The sequence below is a fragment of the Scomber japonicus genome, chromosome 18 (assembly GCF_027409825.1).
Source record: "Scomber japonicus isolate fScoJap1 chromosome 18, fScoJap1.pri, whole genome shotgun sequence".
Classification (NCBI taxonomy): Eukaryota; Metazoa; Chordata; class Actinopteri; order Scombriformes; family Scombridae; genus Scomber; species Scomber japonicus.
Genome location: NC_070595.1, coordinates 6285713 through 6313084, shown reverse-complemented (window position 1 = coordinate 6313084; position 27372 = coordinate 6285713). Strand labels below are relative to the sequence as shown.

The window sequence follows — 27372 nt, the reverse complement described above, 5'->3', positions numbered from 1 at the left end:
GAAGAAGATAAAAACAAAACACGAGAATGAGAAAGAGGAAGTGGTCCAGGAAGGGCAAGGAGGGTGAAGTGTTTCTGTACACAGCAGTTTTTAGTTTTCTGTGAACTGCTCTGTCTTTGTCTCAACCATCAGAGCATACTACAGAAAAAACCTCTGCTAATGCATTTGATAAAATTGAGTTCTAAAATCTATATTCAGATTTTAGAGGGAGGAGGACTTTCAGATTTCAGTTAAAAAATTCTTGATTTTCTTTCATGAAAATAGAAACTTAAATCAGGAAAAAGGCAATTTATTATCTCAACACCTTTCAGCTTATATAATGTTGTGTTTTTTCTTTCCTATAGTCTTTCTTCTCCTCACTTCAACTTCAACTGCTGCAGGTCAGTCCATTTCCCTGTGTGATGCATAGAATCATTTTAGACTATGAGAATTTACATGATTTGTGAAATTTGCCTGTTATGTCTTTTGTGCTTGATAGGTCAGCAGATCAGATTAACTGGGTCTGGGTCCACTCAGTGCTCTGGAAGAGTTGAAATCTATCACAACAATGTTTGGGGAACAGTCTGTGATGATAACTGGGACATAAATGATGCTAAAGTGGTTTGCAGACAGCTGGGCTGTGGTCCATTACTCAGAGCCCCTCAATCAGCTCACTTTGGTCAAGGAACAGGACAAATCTGGCTTGATGATGTGAGCTGTTCAGGCAGTGAAAAGTCTCTAACTGAGTGTCAACACAGAGGATTTGGAACACATGACTGTAGTCATGGAGAGGACGCTGGTGCTGTTTGTTCAGGTGAGAAAACTGAATCAAGTATTAAGAAAACACACCTTAATTTTAAAATGCCTTTTCACTCAGTCAGTGTGACTTGTGATGTGTGTCAATACCATTCACTGCTTGAAAACAGCTGCTAACCACTCTCTGCAGCATGTTCTCAGAATCAAAAAGCAACAAGTGTGAAATGCTGCTTAATCTACTGTTCATGAAACTAAGTGTAGATGTTTGTTGAGCATTTAATAACTGGGAAAAGCATTATATCTTACTGGAATTTGTGATTACCATATCAATAATAATGGTTTTGGTAAAACTACTCTCAAGATAAACACACAAGACAAACTTGTTCTATCCAGTAATAGTTTGTCTTCTGTGTTCTGTGTTAGATGTTGTCAGATTAGCTGGATCTGGGTCCACTCAGTGCTCTGGAAGAGTTGAAATCTATCACAACAACACCTGGGGAACAGTCTGTGATGACAACTGGGACTTAAATGATGCTAAAGTGGTTTGCAGACAGCTGGGCTGTGGGACATCACTCAGTGCTCCTAGAGAAGCCAGCTTTGGTCAAGGAACAGGACAAATCTGGCTTGATGATGTGAGCTGTTCAGGCAGTGAAAAGTCTCTAACTAAGTGTCGACACAACGGATTTGGGACACACAACTGTGGACATGGAGAGGACGCCAGTGTTGTTTGTTCAGGTGAGAAAACATTTGAATCACTCATAATGATGTACAGTAATAATATAATAGATGATTAGCAGTCTGAGGGGCCATATGCCACAATGCTGTTTACTTTAATCTCTTGAGTCTACAAAGACACAGTTTGTTGCACAATGACTCTTTACTAATTTAACAGAAAAGCTACACTGACAAGATATTTACAGAGTCTGCACAATGTTATGCTGATATATTGGAAAACCAAGCAGTTCTCCAAAGTGAACCAATATAGAAAGTGATTCATTGTTACTGTTTAGAAACACTATTAAAGGAATGCTGCACTGACAGTCTATGAATAATAATGAAATAACAGTGAAATCCTGCTACTGCTACTGCATGTAATCTCATGAGGTTGGTTGAGACGTAGCTTTGGGCTAACCAATCAGAACGGAGTGTTCTCATGAGGAGGGGAGTCTAAAAAAGACAGAAGCCTTTTTCAAACAGAGACTGAACTAGATAAATACAAACCATAGAGCTGAAAATGAGCAGAATATATCCCTTTATAAAACAAGAAAGAAAAGAATATCAATTTGAGTAGCAGAACTTTATCCAATTACTTTTTGGAGAGGGCCTGACTCCTACTGTAGATGTGGAACCACAGGAAATAAATATCTCAAACCTGCAGTGAGGAACTTTTACATATAATTGATGTTTGTTACAAGCAATCATCAAACAAGTTCACACAATGGTGATCAAACCAGCTATCACCACCAGGTAAATCTGTCTGTATTTCATGTCTGTGTCAGCCAACCATAGCCGAACACCCCCTTTTACTCTCATATTGAACTACCCATCTCAAGCCTTAGGGGTACAGTAGCTATTTTGCTACACAGTCCTTGATGGCACTAAGGACCAACTCAAGGGTATTTTTTATACTGTCTCAACAAAACTACAATAATTTTAAATTCAGTATAATCCTCATTATCCAAAAAGATATTTCTATAACCACAATAAACATACATTCCCTTTAAACAGATACTACCTTCTGTACCTTAAGTTATTGCTACAACATCTGTGATATTTCACATAATGTACATCTCATCCTAGCCCTAATAATACTTTTATACCATGGGAGTCATATTACTTAACTGCAAAGTCAAAAATATGAAAATGATAGAACAAAACCGTTAAAATAAAAAAAATAACATTGCTACATATATTTCTCTTCTCCCTAACATTAAATCAGTCTGTTTACATGAAATAGCATCACCTGGTGGCCAGCATTATACAAATTACAGCACACAAACTACCACAAATTCGCAGAAATTGTACATAGGGCTTGTGATGGACTGGCGACCTGTCCAGGGTATGTCCCGCCTTTCGTCCAATGACAGCTGGGATTGTCTCCAGGCACTAGTTTACATACCTGTGCAGCAGTAAGGAGCGGACACAAATTGTCAGTTTGTGACTAACTCAAACACTCTTTTTATTCTGCCTCAGAAATGACCAACATGGACTTGAATTGAATGTTTCTTATTGGACCTGGTATTGCAGTGACACCTACTGTCATAAGAAGGAATAGCAACATTTTACCCACACATATTATCTGAGAGACTCCCTTTTAACCCACATTCACTTTTTCACCTAGGGACCCAAAATGATCCCTCCCATAAAAGTGCAATAAAAATGTAATATATTTTTATACTTTCTTATACTTTTTTTTTTTAATTTCACCTCATCAAATCTTTTCAACAACTTCAGACCTAACCATACACATAAAGTTTTTTTTTAATCATTTTTTTCATATTTTTTATATTTTTATGCCCTTTTTGATCCCTCCTCCTGGCTCTCAGAATCCTCACTACTGGTAACATCCTCCTCAATAGTCCCGTTTCCACTAAGAAAGTTCCTTGTCAAATTTAGGAGGCGGGGTCTTTACAGGAATGTCCTCTCACTCTGTCCTCTCAGCTGTTGTCTCCATAGGAGAGTGGAACCATAGGGACCTAGATAGGACCCACCGTGATGTCACAGAGGCGACTCGCCAAAAACATAAAGAAAATGACGAGGAGATAAACATGGAGGAGGTGAACATGGAAGGAGCTGAGTTAGTTGCCGCATTTCTGGTTTGTGTGTTTGTGTACATGGTGGTGGACGCTATTACAGTTAGTCTTCTGCTGGTTTTTAAAAATGCTGCTATATTAGTGCTTCCTGTTGACGCCACAACCCGCTTTGAATATACCCAATCAGCACCGAGTAAAGCCGAAGGGGGCCGAACCGAGTACCCCAAGGCAGGACCCTGAAGTTCCTTCACTGGAAACGGGGCTAGTTTCACATATTGCTCACTCTCGTCAGAGGACTGCAAGACATCAGCAACAGCCTCCTCCAATTTCAGGCTTCTCTTCATGGCTGTCTGCTGGAGAAATGACCAGCCAGACAAGGCTGCAAACTTCTTGCAGACTTCAAACATGCACCTGCGTAAACATGCAAGGAGTCTCTCTCTTGATCAAGAAAAGAGCCCATTTGGCCTTTGATGACTTGAATTTCTCACACACACACACACACACACACACACACACACACACACACACACACACCAGAGCTGGTGACTCTGACTTGCGACTCGTACTCGAGTCGCACTACACATTGACTTCAGACTCCACTCGGACTCGACCTCAAAAGACTTCAGACTTGACTCGGACTCGAAGCTGGAGACTCGCAAATTACCATTATTTTCATGTTATCATTTATATTCTCATTATTTATTATCTGTCATTCGTCTTCTCTGTTTGCATTTGGGAATCTTTCACAGCCAGAGATTTGGGATCTCTGGCTGTGACTGAGGCTGACAGTAAACACCAACATCACGCATGCGCCGTGTGTACGCGCGCATTTCGAGCAGAGCCCGTCTACTACTGTATACTGTATTAGAAACTCTCTGATTTCAAGACAATGGCGAGTGAAAGAAGCCCAACAGGAGTCCCTTGGATCGTTACATTTGGTGCTGCGTGCCTGTTATCAAAATACATTGTTGGTGCGATATATTTCTTTTATTGTATTTTACAGCATTGTTAAAAAAAAAACTCTTGTTAAAGAAAAATACAGTTATGAAATTGAAACAATCCTTTGTATTTTTTCCACATCACATTGCTGTAGATTCTAGTGAAACAATCATCGATACTGTCTTATATAGAGGATTTTATAGCTTATAGAATTTGAATTTGATTTAGTGTTAGTGTTTGCGAGAGACTTGAAACTTGACTTGGACTCTTAACCAGAGACTTGAGACTTGACTTGGACTTGACCCTCAAAGACTTGAGACTTGACTTGGACTTGCAAAAAATGACTTGTGAACACCTCTGACACACACACACACACACACACACACACACACACACACACAAAATGGACAAAATATCCTCAACCACATTCACACTCTTTTATATCAATCCCAATACACCAAGACCATTTTTATGGTGTTCAGCTTTTTTATTGCCATGCATTTTGCAAGGTAAGAGAACCAGACCTCCATTGAAACTTTATGTGATAAAGCTCTGCTGCCCCTGGTGGTTTTGGGGGAGTCATCACACGTAAAACCTAATTTCCCTTTATTTTGAAGGTAGAGGCTTAGATTTATTAGGTATTTGTGGGAAAAGTCAGGATTACAGTATATCAAAAATATATGGTTATAATGGGAGTCAATGGGACCAAATCGGTCCCTAGGGTAAGGAGTGTCGGCATTATGCACATCTCCCATTCTATGCACCTTGTAATAGAGGGGATTGTGGAATTTAAAATTATAATAAAAAATTATAATAAAAAACAAATCAACAAATCCTGGCCAACTTTCATACAATTAGCCTTTAAACTGACAGATATATTGAGAATCAAAAACATAAAATAGGCAGAATGTACACGTTTGGGCCCTAAAGGAGGGTTAAGTAGTTTTTTACTTTTACTTTTTTTTTTATAAAAAAAAAATGAGGGAAAAAACATGGACAAACATTTATGCTACTGAATGTGTTTTTTTTTCAGCGGATCTCCCAAAGCCCAGCATCTCCATGAATCCTGCTGGTGAGGTTAACTGGGGTCAGAGCATCAGCATCACTTGTTCAATCTCAACTCAGCTTTTAGGTGGAACATTCACTCTGAAGAAGACCTCAGGTTCATTCAGAAAGACTCAAACATCAAGTACCAACTCTGCTACCTTCAACAGCCATAATGTGAACTTTGATAATGAGGGATCATATCAATGTCAGTATGAGAAAAGCATTTCAAGTCAATTGTTCAGCTCCCCACTGAGTGACTCTGTCAGACTCTCTGTTACTGGTAAGATCCAGATAATCTATTTGATGTTTTATCCTCTTGTCTATTAAGAGTGCAGAATAAATAGCTCAGCTCAAGGGTAACACATTTATTACTTATATTGTGTTACCTTTTCAGTGATCCTCCCAAAGCCCAGCATCTCCATGAATCCTGCCGGTAAGGTTAGCTGGGGTCAGAGCATCAGCATCACTTGTTCAATCTCAACTCAGCATTTAGGTGGAACATTCACTCTGAAGAAGACCTCAGGTTCATTCAGAGACACTCAATCATCAAGTACCAACTCTGCTACCTTCAACATCCGTAATGTGAACTTTGATAATGAGGGATCATACCAGTGTCAGTATGAGAAAAGCATTTCAAGTCGATCGTTCAGATCCCCTCTGAGTGACTCTGTCAGACTCTCTGTTACTGGTAAGATCCAGGTCCTGTACTTGTTATTTTATTATTTTTTGGATAATCAATAGAAATTAAGTGCAGAATAAATAGCCCAGCTTATTAATATTGTGTTGCCTTTCAGTGACCTTCCCAAAGCCCCGCATCTCCATGAATCCTGCTGGTGAGGTTAGCTGGGGTCAGTACATCAGGATCACTTGTTCAATCTCAACTCAGCTTCTAGGTGGAACATTCACTCTGAAGAAGGACTCAGGATCATTCAGAATGACCCAGTCATCCAGTACCAACTCTTCTAACTTCAACTTCCCTAACGTGAACTTTGATAATGAGGGATCGTACAAGTGTCTGTATGAGAAAAGGAGTCCAAGACGAAACTTCAACTCCCCTCTAAGTGACTCTGTCAGATTCTCTGTAAATGGTAAGAAAAGCAAATAAATCAATATAATACAATAACTCTTAAAAACCAAACAAAAATCAGCACACCATCAAAAACCTCATCACATCTGTCTGAAAACATCACAAGATAAAATACATTATGCTCTACCAACAAATCAAATTGTGATGCAGTTAAATGCTGTCTTATTTAAAATATGTGTTTTAAAGTTATTGTTTAAAGAACTCAAAAATACCACATAACCAACAACAGAAGTAATGAATATCACTGTAAGAATTCAATAAGTAGTAAAATGATGCATGATTACTAAACAAAATGAACAGAGAGGAATCTTAAATAGCAAGTTCAAATGTCCATTGCTATTAATCACTGCTCTGTTTTCCACCAGAGCCCCTGCGCCACTTTCTAAACATTCACTGATTTCTGTGACAAGTACCTCCCTTTTCTGTTGCACATTGCAGTATTAAACACTAATGTAGTAGTATGTATTAAAATCTGAACAGCAAAAATGAAATTTTAAAGCCCTCTAAATATGTTCACAAGTATATTTGTCATGAATTATGTTCATTTCATTATGTTTTTTCTCTTTTCATTATTTTATTACAATAAAAATGTATAAAAATGTAAAACACAAATTATTTTATTAATGACTTCATTGTTTTCACAGCAAATCAGTTTGTTGATTGACAATGATCAATCACAGAAACATCTACAATTATTCCAGTGCCACACGTCAGCTCCAAGTCAAAATCATAGTATTATCACTTATCCTCTCTGTTCTTTGTTATTTGTGTTTCTTTCTCTTCATTTGTCTTTTATTCTTATGAAGTTGCATTTTTACATGAATGATGTACCTTGAATATGCAGAGTTTAGAATGAATCTAACTGTACAGTTTTAAAAATCCTGTTTCCCCTTGTTGTATTCAGTGCCACTGCAGCAGCCCAATATCTCCCTAACATCTCCTAATAGAGGACTGGTCTGGGGTCCTGAAGGTGCAGAGGTCACTAGGGGCTACAGCTTTGTCTTGACCTGCTCCATTAACTCCAACTATCATGAAGGCCGTTTCTTGCTCATCTTCTCTGGCTCCAACATCACCAACACCAAACCTGCAGTCAACCTCTCAGCCTCCTTTAACTACCCTGTAGCTGAGTATGAACATGAGGGCAACTACAGCTGTGTGTATGAAGTCACTCTGTCCAGACTGAACTTCAGTTCACCAGAGACAGCACCGATTACTGTTACCATTAAATGTAAGTAGACCGTAGAATTTAAACTAAGCTTTGTTATATTTTATGTACATCACTGAAAGATAAATTTGCCAATTATATGACAATAGCCCTTGTGTCAGTCATATTATGAACTTAAACACAACTAAAGATGGTGACTGACCCACTGTTGTTAATCACTTTCCACACTTCTTCACTGGAGGACTAAGTGTGTGGGATCACATGCACACTGTATTCATCAACCACTTCAGTTTAGGTTTAGGAAGAGTTTCTTACTATTTCTCCTCCCATCACAGAAACAAGTCTCAATTTATATATGTATATATACTGTATATACATATATATACAGAGAGAGAGAGAGAGAGAGGGAGAGAGAGAGAGAGAGAGAGAGAGAGAGAGAGAGACTTCAATTTACTTGACTGCAATGTTACCTGACTGTTTTTTCTTTTAAAAAGGGGGAAAACTGGATGTTAAGTTAATGAAGCTCTTTCCTTTTTATTTGTTCACATGTGAAGCGAGTTTTAAAGGTAGCACAATCAATACAATGTCAATGGATACGTGAGTGGTAAATGGACTGTACTTATATAGCGCCTTTCTAGTCGTTATGACAGGAGCTTCCACACAGGGTGCCAACCTGCTCATCAGGAGGTAACTAACCATTCATATACTGTTGGTGCAGCAATGGGAGCAATTTGGGGTTAAGTATCTTGCCCAAGGACACATCGACATGTGGACTGGAGGAACCAGGAATTGAACCGCCAGTCTTCCAATTGGTAGATGACCGCTCTACCTCATGATGCAAAAACGTGCAGGCACATTTTATGTAACACTGACACAAGCACAAAATTCAGTTTTCTAAACAGAAAGAATCATTCATGTGTGAATAACACATGTGAATGACACAGTTGTGTGTGAAACCCAATGTGTTAATCCTGAAAAGGGTTAATGCCTGACCCTGACCCCACCCAGTCAGTCAGAACTGAAAACGTCTTCAGGATGAGAGATGACAAGAATCCAAAGCAAATCCAGCTGCCTTGGAATGACTAAGATTGACTTGTGGAGTAATATATACTTGTATGATACTGTATCAGCTATGCTATGAAGATGAACCATTACTGACTATGATGCTATTTCCTTCTATAGTGCCGTTGTTGCTGCTGGTGTCCTCAGTAGCTGCTGGAAGTCTGCTGCTGTTCCTGCTGGTCTTGTTGTTGGTCTGTCTGGTCTGCAGGAGAAGACAACAAGTCAAACATCCCATAGCCATCACCATGACTCCAGGTCTGTGCTCACAGGAACACACAATTCCTTTATTTTTAACATACACTTTAATCTAAGGATTAAAGTGTTAGTTATTTTAACAAACAAATTAGTTATTTTAACAAACTGATTTCACACTCTTGACACATTTTTGTTCCGATGCTTGTGTTTCAGTGGTTGTCAGTGCCTTGAACGTTTATCAAGGTGTTGAGGAGGAGGAGGAGGGGGAAGACTATCAGAACATTGAGGCAATGTGCACTGGGAAGACACTCAAAGATGACAAAGATGAGGAGGATGGGGAAGACTATGAGAACACTGAGGCAATGTACACTGAGAAAAAACTCAAAGATGACAAAGATGAGGAGGATGGGGAAGACTATGAGAACACTGAGGCAATGTACACTGAGAAAAAACTCAAAGATGACAAAGATGAGGAGGACGGGGAAGACTATGAGAACACTGAGGCAATGTACACCAAGAAGAAACTCAGAGAGCAAGCAGGAGTAGCTGAGGAAGAGGACTGTGATGACAAGAAGCTGGAGAGTGACAAAGATCATGATTATGAGGACATGGACAATGAGGCAGATTACATAAAAATGGAGGAGGTCACTGTAGAGGACAACAGGGAGGAAGAAGAAGAAGAAGAAGAATTCAGTGATGATGAAGATGACTATGAAAATGTAGGGTAATTATTTTGTGAACAAAATGTATTTTACATAAAACAACAGGATATTTGAGGTTATTACAGTGCTTACTATAAATGAAGTACTCTGCAAACATTTCCACTAAATGTTGGAACTATCCAGACAGTGGAGTAAAGGACAAATGGATGGAGCAGATGTTAAACTAGAAGAGTGCAGATCCCTGCCAGATGTGTCTGCTGGCATGTATAGTCTCTTTATTGTCTAAGATTTACTGCTGATGTTATGTGTTTGATGTATAAATAATTATTGTGCTCCAACTAGATTACACAGGCATTAGACGCCATTGGTGTAGTAATTAAGTTTCACCACAAGATGGAGTTAATGCTTTGTGATAGCTATCTGACAGGAGAAACCTTGGGCAGCACCTCCAATTTCTCGTGACATTGTCATGCAGTGCTAAGACAGAAATGTGTTGCTAGCAATGTATCATTATGTCTGTGTGTATTTGCTGTTTGCTGAGAGCCCAGTAAAGGCTAAATGTAACTCTAAAACACACTTATTCAAGTGTACTACAATGTACTGTAGTAGTAATGTGATTTTAAAATTACCTGCCATTTTGAGTGGCATCCGTGTATATTAAAGTGGATTTTACGATGCAACGCTCCTTGTCCTACCATTTCCTTTCTTATTGGCTTAAACATGCTAAGACCAACGTACAGTATAAGCCAAACAGGAAAAAATAAAACCACCAGGAGAGCAAGACCTCATGAATGCTCATCAAAAATGGGCTGTTGTAATGTCAGCTGCATGTAGGTACTTCAGCAATATTCTTCTATTTGTTTTAGTAAATAGTCTCCATTAATAGTATCCTGATTTAGCTACTAGCAGTTCCTGTTTGCAGTGTACCTTACAAAATCTGGATTACTTTGATACTGAAGAAAACTTGCAGATGTTATGATTCTTAGGCAAATTCTGTTTTTAATAGGATTTTAAGCATATTTATGGATGATCATCATCCTCTGGACCATCATTTGAATCAATGTCGGTTTCTGTTTAAAGCGATGCATCGGCATAATTTCGACCTAGCGTCATATGCACCATGACGTCTATCTAAACACCACCTTTTTATTCATTTGGTTGCAAATTAGTGGAGTTCGAGCTATCAGCTGAATGGCTTAGTACAGGCGCTAACAGGACCACCAGTGTATCTCGTAAATTATCCCACTAATAATTCCTGGATTGTTATCAAACCCTAACCCTTCTAGAGTAGTACAAATAGGGTCTTCACTCATAAATCGATGCATTGGAAAGTTTGTAAGTACACCAGGAGTTTATTAAAATAACACTTACACTTACCTGATGACTTTTACTCAGCTGCTACTGCTAAAGCTGTAAACATCGTTGAAACATCGCATGATCACTGAAATACCGTGTGGTCACCCGAGATCCCGCACAGAGCACATCTAGAGAGATCTGTGCGGGATCTTGCGCGAACACACAGTATCATCGAGGTGCTGTGCTGACTGACCTTGAAAATCTGGCCAGAGTACGTTTCCTCCTTCTTGAGGTGACATATACTCTAGACTTCAAGTATCCATTCAAACTTTCCAAAACTTTTAGGTCTTTCAAAGACATTTTGTGGAACTCTGCACCCAAAACGAACCTCCAAATTTGTTTGCCTCAAAAACAAGCTAGACAGTTAAACATGGCTTCTGGCCTTACACCCATGGAAGGCCAAGGTTTGTTGTGTGTGTTCAAGAATGTTTAAATTTTTTTGAGTGCAATTCTTTATAATGTACTTCTAATATTTTATTGCTAAAATATTTCGGAGTGTCTATTTGCGCCCCTGGTACAAATAGCCTCGGCCACACAGCTGAGCTATTTGGACCCTAGACGTATAAAAACATGAAAACATGACGGACATTCATCTTCCACGCCAGCAGAAAAGGGCAAATTTAGAAAGGTTTCATCTCTAATGTTTGTTCTAAAGACATTTCTGGTGTGAAAGTTGTAATATATTTTCATAATCTTTCCTCCTTCATACAAGCATCAGTGGGTAGAGTGTCTGTCATTAGTGCATGAGACATGAATTTGAAGCTTTGGAGCAGCAGTTATATATTGATGATGTTTTGCAGCGGAAAAACTCAAATACAAGTAAATGCATACAACCCAAAAATATCTGAATTTAGAACCTTCAGTTTGTTATATGATGGAAATCAAATCTGGTTGCCACGGATACCAAATACATTTCAGACCTCTCAAGTGTCAGGCATTGGGAGTCTTCCACATATCTCCATACGCTAAAGTTTCAGCAAGAAAAGGTGCAATTTCACTGATTGAGTGTTTTTCAAGGTCAACCAGGGACTACTACCTGAAGAGACAATAGTCAATACTAAAAGGGAGTTCAGAGGTAACATTATGCTGCATATTTGTCAAAGTTTAAATTTTAACAATGTCAACTAGTATTCCGCCAGTGATAGATGTCTGTTTGGCTAATTTCCTTTCAACTTTGAATTTGAATCGTAAAGACAAGCTAACATTAGGTATATGGCTAACATGAAATGAGAACCACGGAGCGGTTCTGTGTTCATTTGGGATGTGGAAGTTGTACGTTATGACAGCAAAATATAGTTGATAGTTATGTAAATAATCAGTGGTGTTCGTGTTCCCTCGGAATTTTATAGCATCATGTATTTGGCTTGTTGTGGCACCTGCTCCCTCCACGGTCCCTTGTTTAGGCTGTAGGTTAACGTGTTCACCTGGGGCTGGGCTAGGCTATGTCGGTCAACCTATGTAGACTTAGCTATTTGGCAGTTGCTTTGAGCTGGAGATCAACTTTAAGCAGTGAATATACTGATAAGACAGATCTCTAAACTAAACTTCTTTAAAGGAACACCAACAGAGGAAAATATACTCAGGGTAGGCCTTTGACAGTTATGAAAATTTCAACAGAGCACTGAAAGCATGGGGTGCTGAGGGCTACCATTCCATGCATAAAGAGAGATCTGAGAAGATACAGAGTTCAGATACAACTGTCTTGAGTACATTCAAGTACTCTAAATTGACCCCATCTTGTGTGCATTATGGTTGCCAGAGAACTCAAAAAAGTTAGTTAACTTAGATCCATTGCAATTAAAATTGTAAATGGACCTATAGCCTTATTGTACAGGGTCACAGCGTGCTCTCCATAGGAAAAAAAAGAGAATTTGGCACAATCTAGACAGAGTTATGGACAGGGAAGTAAAGGTGACCTAATGGGGCATAGAAACTGAAGGCTCTCTGCCCCTACAGGTCAGATTTAGCTGCCTGTCCATAACTTGGTCTAGGTTGTGGCTAATTTTCTTGTTCTTTTTTCTATAGACAGCACACAGTGACTTTGAACCACAGGACTATGGGTCAATTTAGAACAGAATTGCCCTTTAAATTGTAATTTGAAAAGAGAAATGTATTGACATTGTTCAGTTATGACTAAAAGACATTTCATATTTTTGCAGGCGAGCATAAAATACTTTTTCAACACACTCTGCGGATGGGATGCCCTGTGGTCATTAAGATGGTGGAAGAACACAATCATCCTGTGTCTGTGCAGCTTTACAGAAAATATGCCCACAACAGACGACCAGATACACAGGAAAGGCACAAAATTGAAAAACTGCTACAATTGAAGGTAAGTATGATTTTAATGCAATATTAGGTTGTCAGGTGTATGGCATAGTTTCATGCACTTGCTCTATTCTAATTCTGTTTATTTGACATTGCCAGGTCAGTGCTCCCATACAAAAAGGGTTAGTTAAAAAACGATTTGGGAAGGAAATTAAACTAAAAGATCTACATAATATAAGACAAGTGAAAAACAAGCAGAATAAACTGTCAGATGCAGATCAGATTGTCAGTATTGTGGAAGACTTGAAAGCCAGAGGGGACCCTGCAGATAAGGGAGGAAGCATCCAAATAATTTATATCCAGACCTAGAGAATGAAACAAACTTTCCAAAAAAGTCCTGATATTATCTTTATGGATGCAACCTACAAGACCAACAAGCAAGGCTTTACCATGAATGCCTTTCTGCCATGAATGAGCAAGGATCAGGAGAGCCGGTGGCTTATGCCTTCCACCATTCAGAAACAGAAAATAGCATATCATATATATGTGACCTATTCAAGCAAAAACGGAGACTGGGAAAGGATAAAGATGTTTATGGTGGATAAAGACACCACACAAATTAAAGTTCTTCGTAATAATTTTGAAGGTGCAAATGTGTTGCTTTTCTCCAACAACAGAAAAGAAAGAGTTATTGAGTGTATTGAGATCTTTACTGAACAGCAGTTACAGATGAGCAGTATCAGAAAGCTCTTGAAAAATTAAAATGTGAGTGCAAAGATGAACACTTACTCAACTACTTCATGACACAATGGGATGCCCAGAAACCGGCTTGGGCACACATGTTCAGAAAGAAGTTAGCCACCATGGGCAATAACACAAACAACCAAATTGAGAGTCACTTTCAGAAAGTAAAGAAGGTCCTGCACTTAGAGAACTGATTTCAATTGCTGAAATACAGCACAGTGAAAGAAGTTTTCAGGAACACTCTGAAGTCACCAGTCGCTTCACTCACAGCCAGACAACATCGCAAAAGGCAGTGGATCTATCTGAAATTGTCACAAACAAGGCTTACAGGATGATCATAAAGCCAAATAAGATGGAAAGTGGTTGCTTTACCAGTGAGAAGGAAGAGGAGTGCTACCCTGTGAAACAGCTGTTCATACTCTTTTTCAATTTCCTATGGACTCCCCTGTGCCCATGTCCTTTACTGCAAGGAGCAGGAAGGTGCTGGTGGGATAGACCCATCAACTATACATCCGAGATGAATAAAGCACACTGAAGATGTTCTAGAAAATGTGCTAAATAATGACATGCCAAGTAATTGAAGATCCCAAATCTAAAGACAGTGGCAATGACAGATTTAACACAGTTTGCGCTGTTGCAATGGAGATTGCATCCTTTACTTGCAGTTGCAGGGCCAAGAATATTTAGATAAACTGCAAATGTTAAAGAATATATTGGCTTCATGGAAGTCAAATAAAGAAATATTCGTTCTTGAGGTAGCATCTGGTAATGAAGACACAAGTAATCTTACAACTGAAGTCAGTTGTGTCGCTGATTGTTATAGTTCACACGGAAACCTTCCAGCCCTGCCTTCCGACCTTTCAGACTCGCCCGCTAAATCCTGAACACAGAAATCTTGAAACACAGTGTGTGAAGCCTAGCTCCACAATTCAAATCTAAATGATTGAAATGCATTTTACACCTTTTTTTAGAAACACATTTATGACCTATTTAATGTGTTTAGAAGAAAATGTCTGAATTCACTTTACATAGTCTTTAACATTTGATGGGTCTGATGCCTGTTAATTCCCTTGTGTAATTTGCCTGTTTCTTTACATGTAGTTGACACTCATGTATTTAAACTCCTGTCTTCCCTCAGTCTGTAGGTGCGTTTCCAACCTATAACCTTAATTCACATTACCACATACCATCCTTGGTTTTGATGCCCATTAAAACATGGGTTGGAAATATATCTTGTGTCTGTCTTTTGTAATGTATGTCTTGCACTCTTTAAGTAATCTTGGTTTGTAAACCTAGTGCCTAAGCTCCTAAATTTAATCTGCTGTGGTTGTGCTTTTGGGTGCTTTCTGCCAAGTCTATGATAGCCATGGATACCAAATACATTTTTTTGTTTTTTAAGATTTTTTTGGCACAGACGCCTTTATTTAATAGTAGACAGACAGGAAACAGTATGCGTATGTGGCATGCGCAGTAACCACTCGACCACCTATGCGCCCGACCAAATACATTTTTAAATAATAGAAATGATACTTTAATAATAAAAGCAATGTTTCAAGGTGATTGGTGGAAAAAATTCACAGTATGCCTATGATTAAATTAGTATATTACTTTTTACATAGGTATAAAGACATCAGAATTAGCCTACTTAGTTCAACAGTTCCTCTCTAAATTTTGTAACCTATGGTCAGCAGTTCCTCGCTGCATTTTGTAACCCAAGGTCAGCAGTTCCTCGCTGCATTTTGTAACCCGAGGTCAGCAGTTCCTCGCTGCATTTTGTAACCTGAGGTCAGCAGTTCCTCGCTGCATTTTGTAACCTGAGGTCAGCAGTTCCTCGCTGCATTTTGTAACCTGAGGTCAGCAGTTCCTCGCTGCATTTTGTTTAATGAATGTTGGAAACAAATACATGAGTAAATAAGTCCCACTAGTGTATAAGATGCAGCCTATTTAGGGGGTTGTCATTCTGGAAAAAATACTTCTATATTAAAGACTGGTTTATTTGAATTCATTTATTTTCTACTTTTATTTGAAACACAATCAAAACACACATGTTACGCCCGAAACAGTGTGTCAGCTTAATTGTTAATGGTCTAGTAATGATTTGCTTAACTGAACTGGATCAGTGCATTAACTCATAACAGTTCAGGTGAGGCTGTGAGTTTCAGTTACACCTTTTAAAAGAACACAGTTCCAATAGCATCCTGTATTGGAGCCATGACTCGGCCATTCCATTTCTTGCCCTCTCCTCAATCCACAGTGTGAGTTTGTTTTTCTGCTTATAGAATGCAATACTGCTTAGACCCCTTGCAACTCCAGCCATCCGTTGAAGTACTGGCTGATCAGACGTCATACACTTGCAGTGGCCACAGGATTCTTAAACGAACTATGTGCTGGTAGATCCAGGTCTTAAACTTGCCTGGGAGTCCAAACATATCACCACATTCTGCACCCTTTCCCAGGCTATTAATTGACTTCTCTGAGATGGACGGAATCTGAGTAACTCCCAGGGAAAAGCTGAACCGGTCAACCAACCTCCCTTTTCTCAGCACTAATGACATATAAACAAGAGATGTTACTCAAACATAACCTCTGTGAAATATAATCAATTACATTTCTGATATTTCATTACTAATATAAACAAAACTAAAACAATAACACCAAATAAATCAAATGGATTTTCCCCATTAGATGCCATCTTCTAACAAGGAAAAAGTGGCTCAACACAGATGAAGTTACCATGATTGGTGTTATAAAAGCACAGAATTTATAGTTGAAGAAATTAGTGCATGTATTAAATGAAATGACAATGATTGTTTCTTGACTGGGTTTATAAAATATAATATCCTAACCATTTCTTTTTGTCAGATGTTCTTTTTTCGAAACTGAAATAACATGAAAAGCCAAGTTCACTGAAGCTTGTTGACCGTCATATTTGATTTTCAGTGTCCATTTCTTCAACGAACAATGGTGTTTGACTAAAAAATGAACATCAGGTCAGGCAGTGTATCAGATTTGTAAGGAAAAATACCAGTTACATCCGTTGATAGTTGACCCAGTGTCCCATAGGTGTAAGCAGTATTTTTTCATAAAAATCCAATTATGTACAGGAAAATAATTAATAATAATAGTAATTCACTTTGCAATGCAACAAAATGGTTTCTAACAAATTTTACACCACCAACATATTTAGAAAAAAAATCCAATTTTTTTTTTCTTCTCATTTGATGTTTTAAAATGAAATAATTCATTTAGGGAAGGAACTACTGTCTTTGTGGCTTTGAAAAAATGTTGTGGTGTGTTGGTGTGATGAAGTGCAATAACACATGCAGTAAGCAGTAGATCTGCCTATCTGCATCTATACCAGTCCTCCTGAGCCTGAATGCTTCTCTGTGTTTGACCAGGATGTTGAAACTAACACCTAGACTGGTTTTTGGTGAGTAAAATTAGCTTACAATGAAACTGCTGTTACTGGCTTTATGTGGCTATGTGAGCTGTACTTTTCTTATGGCTATATCACAACTACAGTATATCAAGGACAGAATACCAAACTCAGTCTGTTCACATTCAGATCAGATTATACGACAGTGGAGATTCCTCAGCTGAACTAACTGCTTTGTTACATCCTGTAGGAGCCAGCTTCAGAAGTGGAGTTTATTTCACTAAAAATGTTAACTTTAATGTAAAAGCAGTGTATGGGATTTTCTTCTCAGATATTTATCTTGTAGCGACAGGTTTCCAAAATCGCAGTTTATAAAGTCTGTAAGTTTCCCAGTTCAGCAAACAGGAAAGAGATTTTACAGAACCTGTTGCAGGTAAGGAACAATATATTTTCCTCAGGAATTGGTGGAGACCAAATCAGAGCCCCCTTAGTTACTGTTGCTATATGCTGTTGAGGTTTCCATACTTGCACAGTAATTTTTAGAATTCTGTTTCTTTTATTTATAACTGTAAATCAGGAAAAAAGCCATTTTTATCTCAGCACTTTTCAGCTATATAATGAGCCATGTTATGTTTTTTCTTTCCTATAGTCTTTCTTCTCCTCACTTCAACTTCAACTGCTGCAGGTCAGTCCATTTCCCTGTGTGATGCTTAGAATCACTTCAGTCAATCAGAATTGACATGATTTGTGAAATTTTGCATGTTATGTCTTTTGTGCCTGATAGATGGTCAGATCAGATTAGCTGGGAATGGGTCCACTCAGTGCTCTGGAAGAATTGAAGTCTATTACAACTATGTTTGGGGAACAGTCTGTGATGATAACTGGGACTTCAATGATGCTAAAGTGGTTTGCAGACAGCTGGGCTGTGGGCCATCACTCAGTGCTCCTGGATCAGCTCACTTTGGTGAAGGAACAGGACCAATCTGGCTTGATGATGTGAGCTGTTCAGGCAGTGAAAAGTCTGTAACTGAGTGTCGACATAACGGACTTGGGAGACATAACTGTGGGCACAGAGAGGATGCTGGTGTTATTTGTTCAGGTGAGAAACCTTTTGAATAAAGTATTTGGAATAAATGTACACCTTGATTTTTTAACAGCTTTTTCAACACTGTTCACTGCTGGAAACTGCTAACCACTCTCTGCAACAGAATAGCAGAAAAGTGTGAAATGCTTAATCCACTGTTCATGAAACTGTGATGTAAGTGTTGAGCATTTAATAATTGTGAAAAACATTATATCTTACTGGAAATTGTGACTATAGTTATTTGTTTCTTTAACAGTCTGCAAAGTAGTAAAATTAATAGCAACTTTCGCAAAATGTGTTCTACTAAAATAGTTTCTTTCATAGATGTAGTACATACATCCTGCCTCTCTCTTTTACCATCAAACCAGACCTCTGATCTCTTCATCTCTTTCACTTTCTTCATGCACTGAGGCTGTAGCACAAGATGTGATGTGAAACTCCCTTACTGTTAGTCTACAAATCACTCTGTGGCTCTGGTCTGATATGCTTGTTGCATATCAACCTTCAAGATTTAGATTTAGTCAGTTATCTTTCTTTTTTCGCTTGATTGAACAGCTGTAGTTTACTTTTAATTGTTTTATCTTTTGTATCCCTTGTCTTTACTTTTCCATATTTTAGTTGTGAATCTTTTAATTTTACTGTATTTACATTACTCTTGCTCTACATTGCCTTCTATTAGAGACTGTTTTCAAAGCCCTTCCGGTTCGAGGCTTCTACCATAAAAAACAAGTAACAATGACTCTGACACAGTTTCTCTCCTAGATTCAGTCTCAGAAAACCTATTTGTGATATTGATAATATAATTTCATGTATTGGGATCATTTGTTGATGTTCATATTACTTGTGATTGTTTAGTGTTGATGATATATCTGCTAGTCATATTTGTTGTCATTTAATAGTATCAATAATAATGGTATTGGTAAAAGTACTTTCACAATAAACACACAAGAGAATCTTGTTCTATCCAGTAATAGTTTGTCCTCTGTGTTCTGTGTCTAGATGTCAGATTAGCCGGATCTGGGTCCACTCGGTGCTCTGGAAGAGTTGAAATCTATCATGACTACACCTGGGGAACAGTCTGTGATGACAACTGGGACTTCAATGATGCTAAAGTGGTTTGCAGACAGCTGGGCTGTGGGACATCACTCAGTGTCCCTCAATCTTCTTTTTTTGGTGAAGGAACAGGACAAATCTGGCTTGATGAGGTGAGCTGTTCAGGCAGTGAAAAGTCTCTAACTGAGTGTCAACACAGTGGATTTAGGACACACGACTGTGAACACTATGAGGACGCCAGTGTTTTCTGTTCAGGTGAGGAAACATTTTAATAATGTACTGTGATGATAACAATATAATAAAGGATTGGCAGTCCGAGGAGCCATATCAAACTATGCTGATTACTTTAATCTTTTTAATCTTATATACAAGGAGACACTACGTTGCAAAATGACCATGGGCAAAATGGCTGCAACAGCATGAGCCATTATAGGAATTTTATTAAGTGTGTGGGACTATGTGGGTAGCCGAGTGGTAAGGGCCCATGCCTTCTAATCACAAGGTACATAGTTTGAGTGAGAAGGAATGAGAAGAATTGAAATCCTGTCAGATCAGAGAGGGCTCATCAGGAGGGAGATCTCAGAGAGACAAAAGCTAAAACAGCCTGGAACTGAGGGGCTGCATTAAGGGACTAGGGTAACTAGACTAACTGTAAAGATATTCCAGGAGAGCCCCATAATATTAACATAGAGCTAAAAATGAGCTGAATATGTCCCCTTTTGAAACAAGAAAGAGAAGAATATCAATTTGTGCAGCACTTTACATTTTGCCACAACTCCTTAGATTAATCTGATGACTGATAGCGAAGGGCCGGACTTCTAGATTTGGAAGCACAGGAATAAATATCTTAAACCTGCAGTCCGGAGCTCTTACATAAAAATAGAAGATTTCCATAAATGGAAGCCAGTAGACTACAGAATACAGTTTTTTGGCTGGTGGATCATCAAAACACATACATGTTTGCCAGCCTTCACTGTTCAGCTGTCAATCAACTTGATTATTGTGCTAATTTTTTTCAGCCGCTTTCCCAAAGCCCAGCATCTCCATGTATCCTGCTCGTCAGGTTAACTGGGGCCAGAGCGTCAGCATCACTTGTTCCATCTCAACTCAGCTTTTAGGTGGATTATTAAGTTTGAATCAGATCTCGCTCTATTCCACAGTGAATAATCTCATACCATTTTCCAACTCTGAGACTATTATCTTCATCATCCCTAAAGTGAACTTTGATGATGAGGGATCGTATAAGTGTCAGTATAAGAAAAGGATTTCAGATCAATTGTTCAAGTCCTCCCTGAGTGACTCTGCCAGACTCTCTGTTACTGGTAAGATCCATGTCCTGTACTTGATGTTTTATTTTCTTGTCTGTATTAAGCAGATAATAATATTGTGCAGTGCAGAAACTGCATTCCATTGTAGTTGTTCAGGTAAATTAAGGTTAGGGTTAATCCTGTTTCCCCTTTTGTATTCAGTGCCACTGCAGCAGCCCAATATCTCCCTGACATCTCCTAATGGAGGACTGGTCTGGGGTCCTGAAGGTGCAGAGGTCACTAGGGGCTACAGCTTTGTCTTGACCTGCTCCATCAACTCCAACTATCATGAAGGTCGTTTCTCTCTCGTCTTCTCTGGCTCCAACATCACCACCAAACCTGCAGTCAACCTCTCAGCCTCCTTTAACTTCCCTGTAGCTGAGTATGAACATGAGGGCAACTACAGCTGTGTGTATGAAGTCACTCTGCCCGGATGGGACTTCAGGTCACTAGATACAGAACCGATTACTGTTACCATTAAATGTAAGTAAACAGTTGAATTTAAACTGCTGCATGCATAAAGATGGTGAGGTTATTGTTATGCGATGTGATTGAGTAGTGATGTAGGAGAAATAGAGAGCAGACTGTGCCAAGTTCAGTGAACCTGTGTCTAAGGACAGAGGGTGTCATGTGCTGTACTGATTGTAAAGCATTTTAGAATGCTGACCTTAATTTACTTGACTATAATCTTACCTGATTGTTTTTCATATAAAAAGGGGAAAACTGGATGTTAACTTAATGATGCTTTATCCTGAGGGGGAATCTTTCCAGATGGGGGACCCTGAGCCAAAATCTTATCAAATGGGGTTCTGTGGTCTAATTTGTCTCATTTTAGGGGTCTTTGAGAACCACTGACTGTTGTGGAATTAAAATGCAAGTGTATGCAGACGATGAGGTTTGTATAGTCATAAATACTACTTAAATATCTCCAAATGGTTGACTCCTTCCTCATTGCAACCAAAAACTACTTTACATTAGAACTGTCTACATGTATGTATTTTTGTTATGGTATGCTGACATGCAAAGCAAGTTTCAAAGGTAGTACAATCATATACAATGTCAATGGAAAAATATGAATGGATGCAAAAACACGCAGCCTCACTTTATGCAGCACTAACAGTTTGCTAATAAAAATCAAAATACATTTAAAAAAAGAATCATTCATGTGTGAATAACACGTGTGTACAAATCATTAATCCAGAAGAGGGTTAATGCCTAGGTTTGGATTTAGAGATTTAGCAATAATCCAGGTCATATGCCATAGGTATAGTCATAAAATATACAGTATCCTCATACAAAAGTGTAGAATTTCCATCAAGTTGCAGCAATGACTAGTGGAGTAATTTATACTTGAAGGTATGCAGAGAAGATGAACCATAAATGATTTAGTTTTTGTTTTCCTCCTATAGTCCCTTTGTTGCTGCTGGTGTCCTCAGTAACTGCTGGGAGTCTGCTGCTGTTCCTGCTGGTCTTGTTGATGGTCTGTCTGGTCTGCAGGAAAAGACGACAAGCCAAACATCCGATAGCCATCGCCATGAAAGAGCCCTCACCCAAAAGGCAACCGACGGTAGAGGAGGAAGAGGACAGTAATATTTATGAGCAAATAGGGAGTGACGAAGATTATTATTATGATGATGTGAACAATTATGTAGAGTACATACAAGAGGGGGAGGTCACTGTAGAGGACAACAGAGAGGAAGAAGAGGACAAATTCAGTGATGATGAAAATGACTATAAAAATGTAGGCTAAGGCACAAAATATGGATATTTATAGAGAACAGTACTTGCCATGAATAAAGGACTGAACCATTGTTCCTCTGCAAACATTTCCACCAAACGGCACTATCAAGACAGTGAAGTAAATAAAAAATGGCTGGAGCAGATACATGTTGAATTAGAAAAGTGCAGATCTATGCCATGTGTCTGCAAGCATTTATGATGTCAGTTTTCTTTAAGATGTATAGAATAGTGTGAGAATAGTGATTTTCAAATAAAGATGCTCCCTATGTATTTGTTTTATTGTCTGAGATCCTGATTTGTGTATTGTTCAGGTTAACATTTACTGCTGATGTTATGTGTTTGATGTATAAGTACTTGTTGATGTAGTAACTAAGTCTCACCACAAGATGGTGTGAATTCTTTCCGCCCACACATTGTCATGCAGTTCTGAGATAGAACTGTGTCGCTAACACTATGTTGCTATGTCTGTGTGTATATGCAGTTTGCTGAGAACCAAGTAAAGGCAAAATATAACTCTAATTCCCACTGAGTCTCTTATTCAAGTATAATGTATTTTTATGGGTCAAAGACCCCATTCAGACAGTATTTATTTCTCTGTGGGAGGTGAGGTGATTTTAACATCTGCTATATTGAGTGACATCCTGGGAAGTGTAAATCAGTCTGTGTGTGAAGTTACACAATAATACTAACTTTAGCACCTTTCAAAACCAATGTACAAAGTGCTTTACAATAAAAACAGATAATGAAAGTTAAATATCCAAAGCAAAAATATACAGTAATCAAGTAACATAACAAATATCAACAGTTAAGATAAAGCCTTATGATTAAAGAGAGTCTTAAGAAGAGATCTAAAAGATGGCACTGAGTTTGCCTGCCTTGGATCTCCTGGCAGATAGTTCCACAGCTGAGGGGCCCAAAGTCCCTGTAGTTTGATCCAGAACTTAACTTCAAGGCTCATGTGGGGTATGTCACAAAATCTGCTTTTTATCACCTTAAAAATATTGCAAAAGTGTGATCATTTCTCTCTTATTAGAGGGCCCGAATTTAATGCTTGAGGCCATAAATGGATGTCTTAGTATGTCCAAAGAGAAGTAGAGGCTTTTTCGAATGTGACTCAATTGGTGCATTTAGGGGCTGTCGGTGGCAATGCACTTCTGCATTAAAACATACCCAGAACCTTCTTGCTGTGAGGCAACTGTACTAACCGCGGCACCACCATCTACTGAGTGTCATCTGAAAAAAGAAAAGAAAAAAGGAAGTGTCTTGGGGGAAAAAATAACAGTGTTAAATGCTTCTTTTCACTTCAGCTTTTAGTTCAGATCTGTCATCTACTCTGCCAACCATGCCATGGCAAGTACTCAGAGAAAATGGTTCTATTTGACTATAGGTGAGATTTTTTTGTGTATCAGTACTTATTACCTTACTACTTATCATTGCACTACTGTACTACTACTACTGCTATTACTGTTACTGTATTTTTCAGCATATTTTAACTTCCATAATGACCTATCTCATTTAAAAAAATATCTCCTATAGTTTCTCTCCTCTACACCTCATCTTCACTTGCTGCAGGTCAGTCCATTCTCCTATTGTTCATTTTGGATGATGCAGTGTTGTTAATAGAATATCCATAAATTGTTAATTTTCTGTGTTCTGTGCCTAGGTGTCCCAATGAGATTATTTGCATCTACGTGGTGCTCTGGAACAGTTGAAATCTATTACAACAAAACCTGGGGAACAGTTTGCGATGATTACTGGAACTTAAATAATGCTAAGGTGGTCTGCAAACAGTTGGACTGTGGGACAGCTTTAGGTGCCCCTAAAGAGGCCATCTTTGGTAGAAGAGTCAGCCAAATCTGGCTTGATGATGTGCGCTGTTCAGGAAGTGAGAGTTCTCTTGCTGAGTGTTATCACAGAGGATTTGGGATACACAACTGTAAACACAATGAAGATGCAGGTGTTGTTTGTTCAGGTGAGTATCATTTTGGATGACTCTAAGTTTCATTTGTAGTAAGCAAATTAATGTGTATTGGCACCATGACCCAAAGTCAAAGAAAACCATGAACATCTTATTCTACTTTTAGTTGACAAAAACAGATGACACATTAAGGTGGCATCATCTTCTGTTAGAACTGCTAAGGGCTGTCTAAACAGCCAGAGTTTTGCCTGTGAACCAAGGCTAATTGTTATTGGGTGTGGGGAAAGTAAGTTTTAAGTTTAAAAACTGATGTATAAAGTCACATTGTAGGGGAGTTCATTCAGTTCTGTAGATATAGTCTCAACAACACTCCAGTCAGTCAAGTCAGAGCAGGCCTGTAGCTCTATCTTTAACTTATTGGTCAATCTTCTCATAGTTTTAACCTCAGTCCTTGCACCCTGCAGATATCAAATCTCTGCCTGTAAGTTGGGGAAAGATGAAGAACAAGACTCTGATCAGTGATGAGAGTTCCAAAGCCACATGGGGAACAGAGGGATATGCATCATTTTATTTGTTGTAGCAGTGATCCAGTGTGTTTTTATCCCTGGTGTCTAGATTTTGGCAGTTCAAGGCTGAGGTTTGCTCTGTTAAAATCTCCATGTATCTGATGAGCCAGGTGTTGGGTGTTTAATGTCTAACTAACATAGGTCTAAGGAGGGATGTAAACACTGACCAGAATAAAGGAGGAAAACTCACATGACATCTGTACACCAACCTTCACTTATGTGAAAGAAGACTGTGCCTCCCCTCAATAAATGTTACATGGTCTGCTCAGAGGAAATGGACAAAAATGTGTGGTGCAAACTGCCAAACGTTCAGCAGTTCATCCCTGGTAAAAGTAATCTTATGAAGATGGAAAAAGCTGGTATAAATGAACAAAAACAGTGAAAGCCCAAGAGCAAACTACTAAGCCAGTGTTCCACAGCACCATCTTGCTAGTACAATTGTAGTACACAAGTATTAAAAGTACTAGTAATATCAACTGTTGTACTTGTTTATTTTTTGGTAATCATAGACTGGCCAGGGGATTTAATAACTTTATAATAACTTTATTTATATAGCACCTTTCAAAAACAAAGTTCACAAAGTGCTTTGACAGACAAAGCAAGCAAAAGCATTACGATAAAAAACAAGACATACAACATAGAGAGAGGTAACAAGACTGACATTGACAGGATGAGAGTAGAGGACAATTGAATACAGTAGGAGATAATGGGAATGTAAAAATATATGAAATAAATAAGACAAAGTAAAATAACATTAAATAAAAGACAGTAGCAATAAGCAAAATTAACAGACAAGCAGATGACATCACATAAAAGCTAGTCTGTAAAAGTGAGTTTTGAGTAGTGATTTAAAAGAAGATACTGAACGTGCAAGCCTTATTTCCTCGGGCAGGTTGTTCCAAAGCTGAGGGGCCCTGATGGCGAAAGCACGATCCCCTCTACATTTCAGTCTTGACTTCTGTGTGTCGTCTGCGTAGCAATGGAAACAAACGTTGTGTCATTGGATGATTCGGCCAAGTGGGAACATATAGATAGAAAATAAAATTGGGCCTAAAATAGAACCCACAGGTAATGTGGGCTGTGGAGGAGGTGTAGTTACCTGTGGTGACAGCAAAGGTTCTTTGTAAAAGGTAAGAATAAAACCAATCAAGTGCAGTGTCCCCACCCAGGTTTAAAGCTTCATTCTAATTTATTAAAGAGGCAGGTAACATACCAAAGCCCGGAAATTTGATTCAAAGCTCAGGTCTGGTCTGAAAGGCTTTTGACCATGTATTCAATATTCACTGGGTGATCCATCAGTAATAGTTGATTATGCTTCACCAGCACATGCTTATTGAGTCTTGAAATAAAAAAGAATTAAAACAATGTAAAACCTGATCCAGATCAAATATACACCTAATATTTTATTATTTTGCTATTTTTCCAGATGGCCTAAGAAAGCCCAACATCTCCATGAATCCTGTTGGTGAGGTGACCTGGGGTCAGAAAGTTGACATCACTTGTTCTATTTCAACTCAAATTCAACGTATTTTACCTGGAAACTTCATTCTCACAAAGATTTCAAGTTCGTTCAGACAAGAGCAGACACCAAGTACCAACTTTGCTGCCTTCAGCATCAATGATGTGGATTTTGATAATGAAGGACTGTACCAGTGTCAGTTTCAAATAACTGTGTCAGGTCAAGACTTCAGCTCCCCCGTTAGTGACTCTGTCAAGCTCTCTGTTACTGGTAAGTAAATTAAATTAAAAAATAAGACAAAAAAAATCAACAACAACAATGTACAAAAGTGGCACAATTTTCAATATCTTTCTCCAATACACTGTGTACATTGAGGCTTGTAAATAAGTTATAATTTTAAAATCACTTCTAAAAAACATACAGGTAACTACTTAATATAGGGATGCTCAAAGTGGCATTATGTGGCATCTTATCTTATTAGATAGTAGTCTTGCTGCAGTATTTTGGACTGGATAGGTTGTTTTGACATGAGTAAAGTGATTAAGTGATTTACAGTAATCGAAGCAGTATATATTAAACTGTGAATTACAGTAATTTAACAGTATCACTGTAGTTTAACTGAAGAAAGTTTGAGACAGCTTTTGGCATCTGTAAGACCCAATGCTTAAGGCATTTAATGAAAGTCACATGGTCAACTGTTACAAAAGTTGCAGTAAAATCTAAAAACAATTAAACAGATGCTAAAATAATACCTAATACTTAAGAACTAAAGTGTTGTATCTTCTTACTGGAAGGCAATGTTGGCCACTGAGGCTAACCATGATCTCTGCGCACTTGCTTTTTGCTTACACTTGAC

At 38.5% G+C, this 27372-nt stretch overlaps 1 protein-coding gene and 1 long non-coding RNA gene across 2 annotated transcripts; both read left to right on the top strand.

Moving 5' to 3' along the window:
• The first annotated feature begins 589 nt into the window (after positions 1–589).
• LOC128378682 (deleted in malignant brain tumors 1 protein-like) lies at positions 590–25071 on the top strand. Its single transcript, XM_053338250.1, has 9 exons — positions 590–690; positions 1169–1470; positions 18174–18488; positions 19473–19607; positions 20687–20848; positions 20996–21316; positions 22243–22419; positions 24237–24545; positions 24956–25071. Exons 1-9 carry the CDS (start codon positions 590–592, stop codon positions 25069–25071), a joined length of 1938 nt encoding a protein of 645 aa, XP_053194225.1.
• LOC128379427 (uncharacterized) lies at positions 6540–8956 on the top strand. The gene is made up of 3 exons (XR_008323394.1): positions 6540–6562; positions 7466–7789; positions 8909–8956. It is a non-coding gene; the product is annotated as an uncharacterized LOC128379427 (long non-coding RNA).
• Positions 25072–27372: the final 2301 nt, after the last annotated feature.